Genomic DNA, 15419 nt, shown 5'->3' with positions numbered 1-15419 from the left:
GGGATATTGGCAGCCCGGTTGTTCCCCTACTTACCTGTGTTGAAACAGGAAGACCAATGCAGCTTCAGCCCCAAGAAAAGCACCATGTTTAACCTATGTAGTCTATTTCATATTATCCTATCCCCGTGTGTGCTGGAGGGGTCATATGCGCTGGCATTCCTTGATTTTGAACAATCATTTCAATTGGTCACATGGGAATATCTCTGGCATGTGTTAGAAAAGGTTGACCGCTACCACCCTTACTGTTCGCCCTTGCGGTTGAAGCATTGGTGGAGCAGTTGCGATGCAGACTTGAACCCCGGGGGATCCCGGTGGGTGGCATCACCCATGTAGTGTCTCTCTATACCGACTACACCCTTGTGTATATGCAAGATCTGAAGGAATCTGTCCCGGTGCTTCTGAGAGGGCTGGATGATTTCAGGGGGTGGTGTCACATTACTGGTAAATCCTCACAAATCCCAGTTGTTACCATTGAGTGCACTGTATGATGTGGTCTCTGTGATGTTGCCACAGGTGGAGCAATAGTGGGGTGAAGAAGGACTACGTTATTTGACAATTCACATTGTCTATGAGAAACATCGATTTTTAGACCTTAACATAGGCAGAGTAATGGAAGGCCTTCGTGCATTGATACAGTTTTGGAAAGAACTCCCGCTCTCCCTCATTGGGAGGGCCTCCCTAGTTAAGATGGTGGTACTACTGCAGTGTTTATACAAGCAACAGAGCACTTTATATGAGATCCCTGGGAGGTATTTCAAAGAGTTAGGTAGTTTGATCATAGACCTCCTATGGGCCACTAAAGGGAAACGAGTGGATCTTGCAATGTTGAAACAGACATTGGAGCGCGGAGGGGTAGAACTCCCTAATTTGGAACTCTATTATTTTGCATGCCATACATTGATTAGATGTATGATGAAAAGTGGGAAAAGAGACTCTTCAGTGGCACCCAAGGAAACGCCAACTTCCCAGAATTGTTTATGAGTGGTCAGTGGATATCCACAGCGATGCAGGCCCTGGTTTGGCAAGTGAGACAGATATGGGAAAGGACTGTTAAGAGGGTAATCTGTCGTGCACCGTATGCACGTGATATACCGGTCTGGGAGATGAAGCCCTCTTTAGACATCACAGAGGTGATGTCAGTACAGAAGTGGTGAGATTGGGTTGTGACTTCCTAGGTGATCCATATCTGGGGGGACAGCATATTACCTGGGATGATGTGGTGGACTACTTTAGTGGTGAACTTCTTTATGCTTGGGGAGGGACAATACTTATATTATGCCAAGATGTCATCTGCAGCTCGAAAAATATGGCTATGCGTTCCTGAAGAGCAACCGCCACCTAGAACATTGACCAGCTTGATAGAATTTGTGGAGGTCATAGATTGATATTGCACTTATATCATGCACCCTGGGAGGATCTGCCAACTATAGTACCCAGAGCACATGAGCAATGGGTGGGAATGCTAGGTGAGGTTCTTAATACACGCAACAGATAGGGGTGCACACTGTGAGTTTTAATGCACGTTTTAAGCTGATCCAATATAACTATACACACCATGCATATCTCTCCCAAGACCCTCTATATCTACCCTACATGATCTGACTGGTGTCTGCGTTGTGGAGCGCCAGCTGCAGGGTTTGATCATATGGTGTGAAACTGCCTTCCAGTAGTATCTTACTGGGTAGAAGTTGTGCAATGTTTAAATGAAGTGCCAGTATGTAGCATCCTCTGTGACCCACGCACAGAACTTCTGGGACTGGTCCCTACTCCATCCAAAAAGAAACTTAGCCGTAAGTTTCTAATGTTGGGCTTAGTACAATAAAAAATCTGAATTGCCATCAACTGGATGAGTGTACACCCTCCCAAGTACAGTGAATTGATACAAGTTATGTCTGAGTGGGTGGTAGCAGAGGAAGTTAGAATGAAGCATGTGACACATGATGAACGATTGGATGACGATGTGTTAGCATGGAAACAGATGTTGGTAGACCTTAAGAGCGAGATACCATCCGAACATGACACTGGTATTACATTATAGAAGAAAAACATGAAGAGAGTTACTAATGATAGATTAAGCAGCGGGGGAAGTGAAACTATGGACACTAATGGGAAAGCCATCATATGGCCTAGACTGCGCTTATTGAAGCTACAAAGGCGGAAATAAATTTTAGACAGACATACCTACACCGCAAGCCTACAACCCCACCGGCTTAATGTAATATGAATACCTAATGTGTACTGTAATGAGCAGCTCTGGAGACATCAATGCTGATGTTGCCTGCAGCTGCAGCAGGAGGGTCCACTGTGTCTTGTCTTTCTTTAGGGGTAGGGGCCACATTTATCAAGTATTTGCAAACGGGTCCATAAGCAGAACTGGCCCATTTGCGTCCATAATAAAGCATTTGGCATGTATCAAACCCAAACTACAATTCTGTAGCATGTTACTAAATCACAATTTTGGTTTGTGACCAAATACCGATTCGGTTTTTGAACGGGCCGTCCGTCCCTTCCAAATACCGAAACAAAAGAGTATGTATTAACATTTTGCGACTGAATTCTGGTTGCACAACATTAGTAATTTACAGTCTATCAAAGTGTAGTGGTAATGCATTAACAAGGACCCCTTTCCATTTGTGAATGTGAAAACAAAAGTTTGTTTAAGAGAAAGCAGTGGCCCACAGGACCACTGCATCTTCTTGAAAAGACAAAAAATAAAAATAAATAAACTGTTCTTTTAAAACACATCCTGTTTTCCTTTACGGAAAACGGGATGCATTAAAAAAATGCTTTATTTAAAAGCAACCACGGACATGGTAGTCTGCTGACCTCAGCAGGCCACCACCCCGTGATGACATTGATTCCTAATGAGTTGCAAATTGGGACCTACCTTACTAATATTCATGAGGTAGGTCGATTTGAGACCCACATGGAATCCCTAAATGAGTTTCATACATTAGGTATAGCAATTTCCTATTTGTGATACTGTACAGAAAATCACAATTAGGTAATCAGTATTCCTAATATTGATACAACAGGCCCTTAAATACAAAAAATATCAAAATTGATTTAAGAAGTTCTTTAATTACATTATGACTAATGTAATTTATGAGATATTGGTATCACTCATAGTTGTTGAAGGTAACTCTAAATTGCACTGAATTTATGAAAATGTCACACATAGCAATCTGAAACCATGGCAGCTATGTTTGCTGGCAAGTGATTAGAGTAATCAACCCACCAAGCAGAAGTAGTAACATCACATCAATGCTAAGTAAAGAAGAATTAAAGTGTATTTTGCCCTTTGACGCCCTGAACTCGGACCTGAACAGAATGGAGGCCTGGACTACGTTACTGTAACAATCCATATGAATATGATGTTTCTTGTATTACCCTTAGATAAATTGAGTTATGGGGTACATGTATTTCTTTACCTATAAATGATCAACAGGTTATTTTATAAATTCTCTTGTAGGTGGGAAGAACAATTTCCAACTATAAACCTACAATTGATCACTCTATTTATTCTTTGTTTTATTATAATTGCTTCCTTTTCTTCTGTTCACAATTTATTACCTGCTCGGATTTCCGCTATGAGATTACATTTAGGCCAGGTATTACTGCCCGTTTCTATTCCTTTCACCCTTATCCACTACATTCCAAGATGGCGTCTTTAATTCTTGGTCACCCAACTCTAGTCCTATTTCCTTGGTCATACTCCTGGAAGAGTTTTCGAGCGTCCAGTCCGATTCGAAACCTGTCGAGGTCGCCATCTGCAATTGTTTCGTGAGTTGAAGGAGCAATTTCTGCAACTTTTCCCTGCTGCTCCTACTATCTCTATCTCCAAGATCATGTACGTTTCCGGCAGTATAGGTCAAAGTGCTACTAACTCTCTATCCTGACAAAGCTGCATACCATCTCACACCAATCCTCCTGGTCCATACAGATTGCCCCTGACCGCCTAGGCACTTACTGGGATGCTCGTTCAAATTTCCTTTCAGACCGTAGAGCGTTCCCCTTTGATAAATAGCACAGTGTATACATACAGTGGTAAGGTCTCCTACTTAATTCCTTTATTTTGCACCTGTAATGTGGTTTCTCCATGCATCCAACTACACATTTGTTGCTTTGCTTCTCCTGAGATGCATCCCCTATTTCGATTGTATTCTTGCTTCACATGTTACTATTGGGGACTGAGGTAAGAGTTGACTAATTGTGTCAGCCTTTCTAATTTTAACTTGTTTCTGTGTCTTTTATTTTTATTTTTACTGTCGTTTTGCATTATTTAGAACTAACTCGGGCCTAGGTTGAATCTATACGTCTTTAGGGGATCGAAGCATCGTCTGCAGTTAATAGAGACCTGGTCTTATGAGTTTTATATGTAATCGATATGCTATATTTATGCGTTGAACACTGTGATACAAATAACTCATACATTGCCCATGTATTGGTTTTTCACGAGCACGGAGTACTTTTTTCTCACTTTAAGTTTTGCTCTTTTTACAGCGAACTTTGTAAAGATTGGCTGACCGATATTATCTGTTAAAATACTGCTTTGAACTTATAAATTCAGGATATTTCCATCAATATTAGTGCTTTTATTGGGACCACTGTTCTTTGTAAATATTAGTTACCTCAGATCACTGTGGATTCTAGTTTTTTTAAAATTATTAAACACCAACGTTGATCATATATATATATATTTATATTTCATGAGTAATTCCCACAAGTAGGAGCAATACATACCATACAACATACATAGTGATATAAGAGATTGGGATTGTGGTCCGAGGTTATCCTGGGGCATACCTAAATTTTAGCAGATGTTCAAATACTACTATTGATAAAGGACAGATCTATTCTGGAGTATTGCTAATGAGGGGCAGAGTAGTATGTATATCCAGGTAGTGTAGGATAGAGTGTCTGCCATATGGGAGATAGACAATGTAGTCGAGCCATTTCATAGATTGAGTTTCAATAGTCTATGTACATGTTTTACTATTGATTATAATTCGGAGTTGCCTTTGAATTACGTGGATTTAACCCGTAATAATCTTTTCAGGTGCAATGCCAAAGAAAGACTAGCAGCGATAGTATATTTACACTGTTTGTTGCACATGTGACACTGGAGGTCACCACCAGGGGGTGGTGATATTCTTCAACAAAAGTATATAAAAAAGCATTAAAATTCTGACTATGTTGCAGCGTGAACAAGGGCACCCTTGCCCGAAACGCGTCGCTGGTTCTGTGGGTTTTGTTTAAATAAATAACATCTTGCTGACTTTGCTGGTCCGTTCCTCTACTTGCTGGCGTGGAAGCGGTGGCTGCGAGCGCAGAGCGTGCTGAGGAGGAGCCGTGTTTCCATATATATTTATATTTCATGAGTAATTCCCACAAGTAGGAGCAATACATACCATACAACATACATAGTGATATAAGAAATTGGGATTGTGGTCAGAGGTTATCCTGGGGCATACCTAAATTTTAGCAGATGTTCAAATACTACTATTGATAAAGGACAGATCTATTCTGGAGTATTGCTAATGAGGGGCAGAGTAGTATGTATATCCAGGTAGTGTAGGCTAGAGTGTCTGCCATATGGGAGATAGACAATGTAGTCGAGCCATTTCATAGATTGAGTTTCAAACCCGTCTCATTTTCGGATAGGCCACACTATTAGTAGAGTCGATGTCGTATTTTAGCTTGCAATTAAAATATCCCATAACTCATTCTCCCTGCCAATCCAACAGTTCCAACATTAAAGTATCAAAAAGAGCGGGGTCATCTGTATTTGGGCCATATACTGCACAGAATACATACTTTTTTATCATGATTCTGCATTTGTGTGCTTACCCATCGACTGCGTTGGTCCGAGGAAGTTTTAAGAATTTTATAAATTAGCCGTTTATCGTTGAGTATCGCCAGGACACAAGTCCTAAAAAAAAGAAGTGGAGGGACTAACTTAATTAATCAGTATGCAAGTGGCATCACAGCTTGTGACATCGTGGTGCGCGACATCACAGGAAGTGGCATCACAAGAAGTGACATCAGATCTTAAGCCCTCACATATTATGTTTAGCAGGTCTATCATGAGTACATTTTAGCACATTTCGAGTATACTTGCAAACCCTCCTGATTTAGGCAGAAGATTCACACTTTTGTAAACTTCACATAAACCAATGTTGCCTTTTGTCAGCGTAAAGCTTCCTCTACCCCTAGTGCTTTAAAAGAAAAAATAGTGATATTTAATTCATTACAACACCTCCTATGGGGTAGTAAGTGCTATACAAATGCTATTTATTTTGTGCAAATACTGGGAAAGATCAACACACCTGACGTTCTTACAGTGCATGCATATATCCTAAACAGAGCCTGAACAAAGTGAAAAGCTGCTTCTCTTAAGTATGTGTGAAGTGCTAACAAGGTCTGAACCTTTGTTTCCCCTCTGCTGCATTTGTATCTAGAAGTGTATGAAGGGGTCCCAGACCAAGAACACAAAAAATCCACTTGATTTTCACACAATTAAATAAGATCAAAAAAACAAAAGTAATGGTTACCCAAAGTCCACAAGGATCTCCATAAGCCCCCGGGACGCCCCATCGTATCTGGATGTGGCTCCCTGCTGGAACCATTGTGCAGGTACATAGATTTCTTCTTAAAACCATTGGCCGAGGCTACGACTACATACTTAAGGGACACCACTCAAACCATCAATCTGATCGATGGACACCCTTTCGATTCCACACGAGACCTCCTGGTAACATGTGACATTGTGTCTCTGTACACCAGCATACCCCAGGATGAGGCCCTGGTTGCAATGTCGATTGCTCTTGACAAACGGGAGGCACCCGTTCAGGTACCAACAACATTCATCATCCTATTGCTCAAGATTGCAATGATGAGGAACTTCTTCATTTTCCGCAATTGCTTCTATCTCCAGACCAAGGGCGTGGCGATGGGGGCGGCCTTTGCTCCCGATCTGGCCATAATCTTCATGGCTATGTATGAAGATACTTTTGTACTCACCGACGCTAATCCTTTCAGATCTCAAATACACCTTTGGATGAGATACATAGATGACGTTGTCTGTGTTTGGTCAGGTACCGAGGATGATATCACCAACTTCTTCAACTGGCTCAATGATAGATCACCAGATATCAAATTCACGACTAAATTTGATAAGAAATCCATCGATTTCCTGGACCTAACCATTTTTGTGGAGAATGAGATCCTTCAAACCAACTTGTTCAGGAAAGCCACGGAGAGGAATTCCCTCCTTCTGTACTCCAGTCACCACCCTAGGGGCCTTCGTGACAACCTCCCCTTCGGCCAGTTTTTGCGGATTCGCCGCAACTGCAGCAGGAAGGAGGATTACATGGATCAATCCTCAATCCTAATGGGCAGACTACTGGAACGTGGATACCCCAGGCGGTTGGTAAAGAAAGCCATGAAGAGAGCATGGTTCAACCCCAGGGAGACCTTACTAGAACCAGGAGACAAACAGAATAAGAATGAGGATCGTATGATCTGTGTTACAACTTTTTCCTCAAAAAGCAACAGGATAAAACATACCATTAATAAGTATTGGAATCTGATATCCGAAGACCTTAATAAGAAGTGCCCGCCCCTCCACGCATTTAAAAAGGCAAGGAACATCCGAGATCATGTGGTGCGCTCCTTTCTATCGAGCCCAGCAGAACCGTCGATCACAACCATGTGGAACCTTCCTCCTATTGTGGGACATTATCGATGTGGGTCCTGCAAAGCCTGTCCTTCGACCATTCAGACGAAGATCTTCACCCACAAACAACATCAAGTTCCTCTCAAGTCACACACCAATTGTAACTCCACCAATGTGGTGTACTGCATAATATGCCCCTGTGACCAGATATATGTGGGTCAGACACAGCAACGTGCGAAGGTACGTTTTCTGCAGCACTGTAGCCGTGTGAGATGTAAGGTCGCAGGAGCCCCGCTGGTTGATCACTGTAACACACACAATCACCTCCCTGAAAGCTTGAAGTGGACAATATTGGAACAGGTCCGACTGGGCCCAAGGGGCGGCAGCATCGAACCCGCCCTCAATGTAAGGGAGATTAAATGGATTCGTCTCTTTGACTCAGTGTCCAGGGGTCTGAATGAATCAGAAAGTAGTTTTGCTCAAATGGCCACCTTGTGATTTAGGTCCTGGTCCCACGTCCCTGGGTGCTTATACACACTAACATGCTGATCCAGTTTGATTTTTTGATTTTGTGAGTTCTTTCCAGCGAACCTAGGCGTTTGACTACCCTGTTTGGTGGGTCCACGCTGTTGCAGCACCTACAGTGCACACCAATATAATCATGCGTGTGTTTTGCCAACCGAGTTTGACCCTTAGGCATTTGACTACCTTGTATGGTTGGTCCGCGCCTACGGAGTACCTGTGATGTATACTAATGACCATACTGAGGGATTGTGCAAGGTTTGATTTAGGGACGTAAATAATCCTTTGACCGATTTTGCGCCTTGACTACCATGTTGGCTTGGTCCGCGCATTTGTAGTACATTCAACACATACGAATGGCCACATTCTTGATTGTGGATTTTCACCCAATGTTTATATGACTTCTATGTTTTTGTGATTCGGTTGATCTACCTTGTTTTGGGGCAGTGTGCGCCAGACCGCCATGTTTGGCAGGTCCGCGCTCTTCTGATTTCTGTTCTTTTATTGAATTCCACCCTTCACTTCTATTCCCAACGATTGCTATCTGGGGGCCCCCATGGTCGCATCACCATGTCATATTGGTTTTTAATAGCAACTCTGTCATCCTGTGATGTGTCAATCCCTCAATAATCCGTGTGTATCAGTCTTTCCTCCAAGGGCTGCTACCCTGTTACCCAGCAACGAGTCTTTCTTTCAGGAGTTTATAAAATCGATCCTGGTAGCCATGGTAACACTTCCTGGTTCCAGGCAGACACGCGCTGACGCTGGCTCCGCTCTGACCCATTACGGGTGAGTGCATGGAAAGTAGCCGCGTTTGTAACTTTTACTGTTTAGAGCCCAAATCGCCTCCTTACAATCCCTCCGTAATTCGTTTTTCCAGATGGCGGTTTAATGCACCTGATCCACTTTGGGGACGCTCAGGCTACGGAGGCCCCCGTCACCTACAAGGAGACACGCTGAGCCTGCTCCTTCCTGATAGCATTTCACAATCCTTTTGGGTGAGTCATAGTTTTTTGGCAATGCGTTGCCAGACTGCTTGCACATTCAGCGCTCCGTTATTTGACACGTTTTCTCCATTCGGTGTTTTTCAGACGAGCGCCTGGGTTATTCCAATAACGAGCCTTTAATAATCGTATCTGATGGACACCACCCGCCGTGCCTCCTAGAACGGGTGAACTATTTATTATAAGGTAGGCGTTTGACGCCCTTGCTCCTTACTTGCTTTGAAACGAGTGATCTTAGGTGTTTGGTGCTAATGTACCGAACTGTCTCCATATGTCTTTTCAGACACCGCCAATATTAATCCGGACTGGGCCCTGCCTGGAGACACAATACGCCCAGCAGGCCTGAGGCCTTGTCTACCTGCGTGTCAGGTAATCATTTTCTATCCTGCCCTCAGTTTACTTACCCTCCTTTTTTAACTCTCCTTAACTCCTCCTTCATACGTTTAGTATCTTGATGTGACTGGCCTTCGGGCTTTTTAATCTATATGTGTCGGGACTCTTTGGAGACCGTAAAATTAATTGCGCATTTCTTCACCATTATACCTAGGACTCAGCCCCACCTCTTCCTTCACCCCCCCATGTCCTGATGAAGACCCGCGAGTAAGGATCCACTGTCCTACACCCCTGGGTCGAAACGTAGACCATCTTCTACTCACACGAACTCCTCACCCCAAGATTGATAATAAGAATCATTACAGGAGTCTCTGTCTTATGTAGAATGCTTTGTTTAACATGTGTTTCTCTTGATCTCTGACTCATGGATCAATGATAATGATGGTTTCATTTGTGGATTTGTGCTTAAGGATTTTTCTGATTAGTGATGTTAACTAACTGAAACATACCCCCTCCCCTTGCACCCCTTCCCCTCTCTTGTGTGGGCGCACTTGATATTTGTGTATAAATACTAGTGAATATACAACCATCATATGGTTTTTTGGGTTCAGTGAAAATAAAAACACTGGCAACCATTACTTTTGTTTTTTTGTTTTTTTGATCTTATTTAATTGTGTGAAAATCAAGTGGATTTTTTGTGTTCTTGGTCTGGGACCCCTTCATACACTTCAATTTATTACCCAGGTCCCACTGACTACATGGGTCGAACCCCTCTATTTACAACACAGCATTTGTATCTAGGCGTGAAGCTCCTGACTGTTGCCAGCCAGGAGACTCAAACCAAAGGAAGCCTGATGACCCCTCAAATTCGGCCTTTCTTATGGGCCCAGCAGGAGTCCGAAATAAGAGAGCCCCGTCCCTGCCTGCACGTTGTTGCAGATCGAAAGCAGATAACAACGTGCAGTAGCTGTTGAAAGTGTTCCGGTGTTTGGAAATTACACTGTGACGAATTCAGCATCTTTTCCAGTGGGGCTCAACTTCTTGGCAGGGTGGACGGCGTCCACCCTGTGAAAAAAGTGGGTGGAATCCGTTCACCTGTGTGTACCCCCGACTCATGTCCTGAGTATCGCTACTCCTCTAACTGCCACACCCTGTGATGTACAATCAACTATTTCAAAGCCTAATTGTTTAGCCAGCCTCTATCTTTGTAAGCCAAATGTGTTTCCATAAGCAGTACCACATGAGGCATATAAAGTTTAAGCTCTTACCTGACCAGCTGGCGCTTAGTTGCCGCATTCAGTCCGCTACCTTCCAACCCATGCATCTAATTGTCCCCATCATTAAGCATAGATAAGTTCAGAAGAATACATAGGCAGTTCGCAATACTATTTTCAAATTCCCCACAATATTGACCACTAAAGATTTTAGAAAGGGAAGGGTTCGAGGGGAAAAAAAAGAAAAGATAACCAAACAAAAATAGTCTTTGTATAATGACAAAACCATTTCTGGTTAACAACTTTAGTACCCTCTGTTTTATATACTCCCAAAACCTCCCTCTGGCCTGAGTGTAAGCCCCCTGATAACCTTCTCCCTCCCCTTTACCCCCATGCACCCAGCCACCCTCTCTCCCAGTATTCTAGAAAAGGAATCACCCCTTTTACCTGTCTGTCGATGATTAGCAGACCAGATGTCAGAAAAAAGAGAGAGGGACCCAGATCACCACAGGGGTAGGGTACCAAGAGACAAATGTCAAAGAAATTCCCCTAGGGAACCGTTAAAACTGTTTTGTCACGCGTATCACACCACCAAACCTAAAACCTATGGTCATACCAAACTCGCACACAATCACCACACAATGAGCCAAGGAAACTAATCAGTGCAAACACAATTATAAAAAGTTGCATACAATTTATAACAAACGTTGTAGCTAGCAACTTTACACCATTAAAACCACATTGTACAATAGAAACAATAAAGTTTAAAAACAAATGTAAAAAAGTGGGACAAAAGAAAAACAGCAAGAACAAGTAGTTTCATATCAGGAAACAACACAGTAGTTGAACATGTCAAGATGTAAACATAGCTTTTACGCACAACAAATTCATTGCCACATAATAAAAAAGCAGATGTTTGCATTCATTAATTATCCTATCACGGATAATTAATGAATGCAAACATCTGCTTTTTTATTATGTGGCAATGAATTTGTTGTGTGTAAAAGCTATGTTTACATCTTGACATGTTCAACTACCGTGTTGTTCTGCCCTGTCCTGGTATCCCAGGACAGGGCAGCAGTCTAGTGACTCAGGCGCAAGGCGTTCGGCGCCAGTACTTAAGCAGACGGTTATGCCTCTGCGCAGCGGATGCGTTCATCGGACGCGCCGACAACGTGCCTAAGGAAAGCCCGTCTGGGCCCGTCCGGGCCAGGTCGGGCCCAGGGGCAGTCCCTCTGCTCTCTGGGCAAGAAAGGGTTGGGCTAAGGTACAGCAGGGACCAGCTCCTAAGACTAAGAGGGAGGGAGGGATCGAGATATGTCCAACTGCCGACTCATACTGTCGATCAGAGGTCCTGTCCAGGTTGTAAATATAGTTTTGCCCTGGAGGAACCTATGGTCCCAGCTCCCTCTAAAACCGGTCCGTTTTCCCTGGCACTACTCAATTGTCGGTCCCTGCCCAAGCATGTGATTGAGATTGCCCTGCTTTTGGAGGAACGAGACTTGGATGCGCTCTTCCTTACAGAAACATGGACCAATGATAGCTCAGACCCCGATATCGTCCGAGCCTTGCCCCCAAACTATGTCATACTCAGACAAGATCGGCCAGATGGTCGCGGAGGGGGGGTCGCTATCATCTATAAAAATATCTTTGGATGTAGAAACTCGAATGTCGCTATCCCAGGCGCAGAGAGTATGATGTTTGCCATCACATTTTCACCCACCTGTACTCTCTCTGGGATATTACTCTATCGCCCTCCAGGGGCCCATGCGCAATTCTGCGACGACCTTCCCAATACCGCGATAAATTACTCCAGTCGCTCTCCCAATTTCACCACCTTGGGAGATTTTAATATCTATTTAGATGTACCAGACACCCCGGCATGTCAGAACTTAATGGCAGGACTAGAGGTGCTCCACCTTAAACAAATCGTGAAAGGTCCCATGCTTAAAGCGGGACATACGCTTGATCACTGCTTTACTAATCTGGACACACTTAACTTCGATAACTCCCTGAGGGTCCCCTGGTCTGACCATGCACTTATATCCTTCTCCTTGTCCCCCAACGAACAGCTATGCCCAGCAAACTTAACAAAAAAAGTAAGCCGAATTTGGTCCAAGCTATCTGTAGAAGATTGGACCATAAAGTTGAAGGAAATCACCCCCAGGGGTAGCTCTGATCCTTTAGAAGCTAATGCCCTCTTCAATCAGTGGCTGGAGTCCTCATTGGACGTCACTCTCCCAAAAATTGAATTTTCCCACCGTAGTGTGCGAACAAAAAAGCATGGTACACCCCTGAACTTAAAGCTCTCAAACAAATCTGCAGGCAGCAGGAGAGGAAATGGAGGAAAGACTATTCAGAGTCCAGTAAAGACAGCTATAGAACTTCTCTGCGGACCTATAAGCAAGAAATCAAATCTACCCAGTCCAAATATTTTCAAGAAAAGATTGCTTTAGCCTCAAACTCCCCCCGGGAAAATTTTCTAATTTTCAAATCCCTAGTCACTGGAGGCCCCACAGGGAACAGTCAGGGTCCTGCAGACCGTACAAAACTGTGCGGCCCGCATGTTACTGGATGTCCCTCGAAAGACCTCGGCTAAACCAGCGTTACGCCAACTACACTGGCTGCCAGTACAACAGAGGATTGTGTTCAAGGCTATGACCATCGTGCATAAAGCAATGACCAATGCTGGTCCAGCCCTAATTCAACCTATGTTTCGGCCGTACCAGACCTCCTGAACCCTAAGGTCCAGCAATAAGAATCTACTGACGATCCTCAGGATAAAGAGAACCCGCATGGGCGGCAGACGTTTTTCCCTCCAGGCTGCAAAGATCTGGAATGATCTTCCCGACACCATCAGACTGGAAGTGAACCACCTCAGGTTCAGGAGAATGTTAAAGACCTTTCTGTTTTCCTGAACATGGGGGGAATGACTCGGTCACTGAATGCGCTGGGATGCCTCCGGGTAGCCATGCGCTATATAAGTATGTAGTCATTCATTCATATGAAACTACTTGTTCTTGCTGTTTTTCTTTTGTCCCACTTTTTTACATTTGTTTTCAAACTTTATTGTTTCTGTTGTACAATGTGTTTTTAATGATGTAAAGTTGCTATCTACAACGTTTGTTATAAATTGTATGCAACCTTTTATAATTGTGTTTGCACTGATTAGTGTTCTTGGCTCATTGTGTGGTGATTGTGTGCGAGTTTAGTATGACCATAGGTTTGGTGGTGTGATACGTGTGACAAAACAATTTTAACGGTTACCAAGGGGATTTTCTTTGACATTTGTCGATGATTGACAGGCCGTAGAGGAACACGGACCCAAGAGCCCCCTTTAGTAAGTATCCACTATAGGAAGTGAAGTTATACAACATTGCAACCCAGAAGAGAAAAAAGAGAAAAGAAAGGAGCTTTTAAGCTGGGAGAAAAAAAATCCTGAGTCAAAAGTCATAGCTGATTAAGCTAGCGCATGATGCAGTTTGGCTGGTGAGAAAAACGTAGAACAGTCATACTAGATGTCTTCTGCTCTTCTTTGGAAAAAATAGGAGTCGTTCAGCTAATGGTAGCTAATGTCATTTCTTGGTCGGTTGCTGCCATCTATCAAGCACCAGCTTTGCCTCCTGATCCGAGTAAAAAATCAGTAAGTGTCCATCTTTAATAACCTTCAAACGGGCCAGTTCCTGCAAAAACACCTCGGCCCCAATAGTTTTCCAGGGATCAATGAGGTGTCACATCCTCCACCTCTTATCCATCGTGCTTTTACAGAGATCCGATCTACAGGAAACGAGATTGAAACCACGATCACTGGTGTAGTATGTCAGGCCTTGATGGCAATGGTCTATTTTAAGAGAAAATTTCCAACATATATAAGAAATGGGCGGGGATGGCGTAAGTTGGTCTGGTCTGACTGATTCAGAAAAAAGGATATCCTGTGAGCCCTTTGAATTTGGGAACCCCAGGCCCAATCTGCCAAATCAGGGAAGCCTTTCTGGAACAACGGCACAATTGGAGAGGTGTGGTGCAGCGGCCAGGGCAGCTGCCTTCGCAGCACAGGGTTCACGGTTGGATCTCCGGCGGCAGCTCAGCTCAGCACCATGTGACTCTGGGAAATAGCTCACTTAATTTCCACGACAGCCCCCAGCTCCTTGAGACCCGTAAGGGTGAGTAGTTCGCGCTTTACAAATAAGGATTTACATTTAAAAAAATATATATTTTAATGTCCGTGGATCAGGACCCTCCTTGCCTTCCGGGTTCCCAAACACTCTTAAGTTGTTCCGCCGCTGCCAATGTTCCATGTCCTCAACTTACCCCTGTAAAAGCAAAATTGATTGTCGTGGACCCGGATAAGACTATTAGAAGATGTAACACCCTCTTCATTATCTACCAGGAGTTGCTGTAGTTCTACCATATTGTTGGTAAGTGACTCCACCTCACAGATTACTGCTGAAAGTGATTGTTGGATCAGAGAATTGTCTGCTCTAAGCTGCGTGTAATGTTCCTGTGCCTCAGCTCTTTGTGTCTGTAAAGCCTGTAAAATGGATCTGAGTGATGGTTCTGGGGCCTCCGGTGCATCTGGTGCCTCGAGTACCTCAGAATTGAGTGTAGTTGCCTCCTTTGTTGTCACTATGGAGAGGCCAGATACAAGAGGAGAAACGGATAGTAATG

General features: G+C 43.7%; 1 protein-coding gene across 7 annotated transcripts in view; it reads left to right on the top strand.

Annotated features, from left to right (window-relative positions):
- The first annotated feature begins 3668 nt into the window (after positions 1 to 3668).
- The window catches only part of LOC144761709 (barrier-to-autointegration factor-like protein), a 329435-nt gene continuing 317684 nt past the window's right edge, over positions 3669 to 15419 (top strand). The window contains exon 1 of one of the 7 annotated variants that reach the window (XM_078646967.1): positions 3669 to 3783. Coding sequence is in view for 1 of the 7 variants with exons in the window: in XM_078646965.1 (XP_078503091.1) it covers positions 3975 to 4047 (73 nt within the window). In the remaining 6 variants the exon portion in view is untranslated. Of the gene's footprint in view, positions 3851 to 3872; positions 4048 to 4134; positions 4196 to 15419 lie in introns of those variants that run through there. The other 6 variants (XM_078646966.1, XM_078646972.1, XM_078646970.1 and 3 more) reach the window with 6 other exon arrangements.

Source organism: Lissotriton helveticus, chromosome 6 (assembly GCF_964261635.1).
Source record: "Lissotriton helveticus chromosome 6, aLisHel1.1, whole genome shotgun sequence".
Lineage (NCBI taxonomy): Eukaryota > Metazoa > Chordata > Amphibia > Caudata > Salamandridae > Lissotriton > Lissotriton helveticus.
This window is presented reverse-complemented; position numbering and strand designations above follow the sequence as displayed.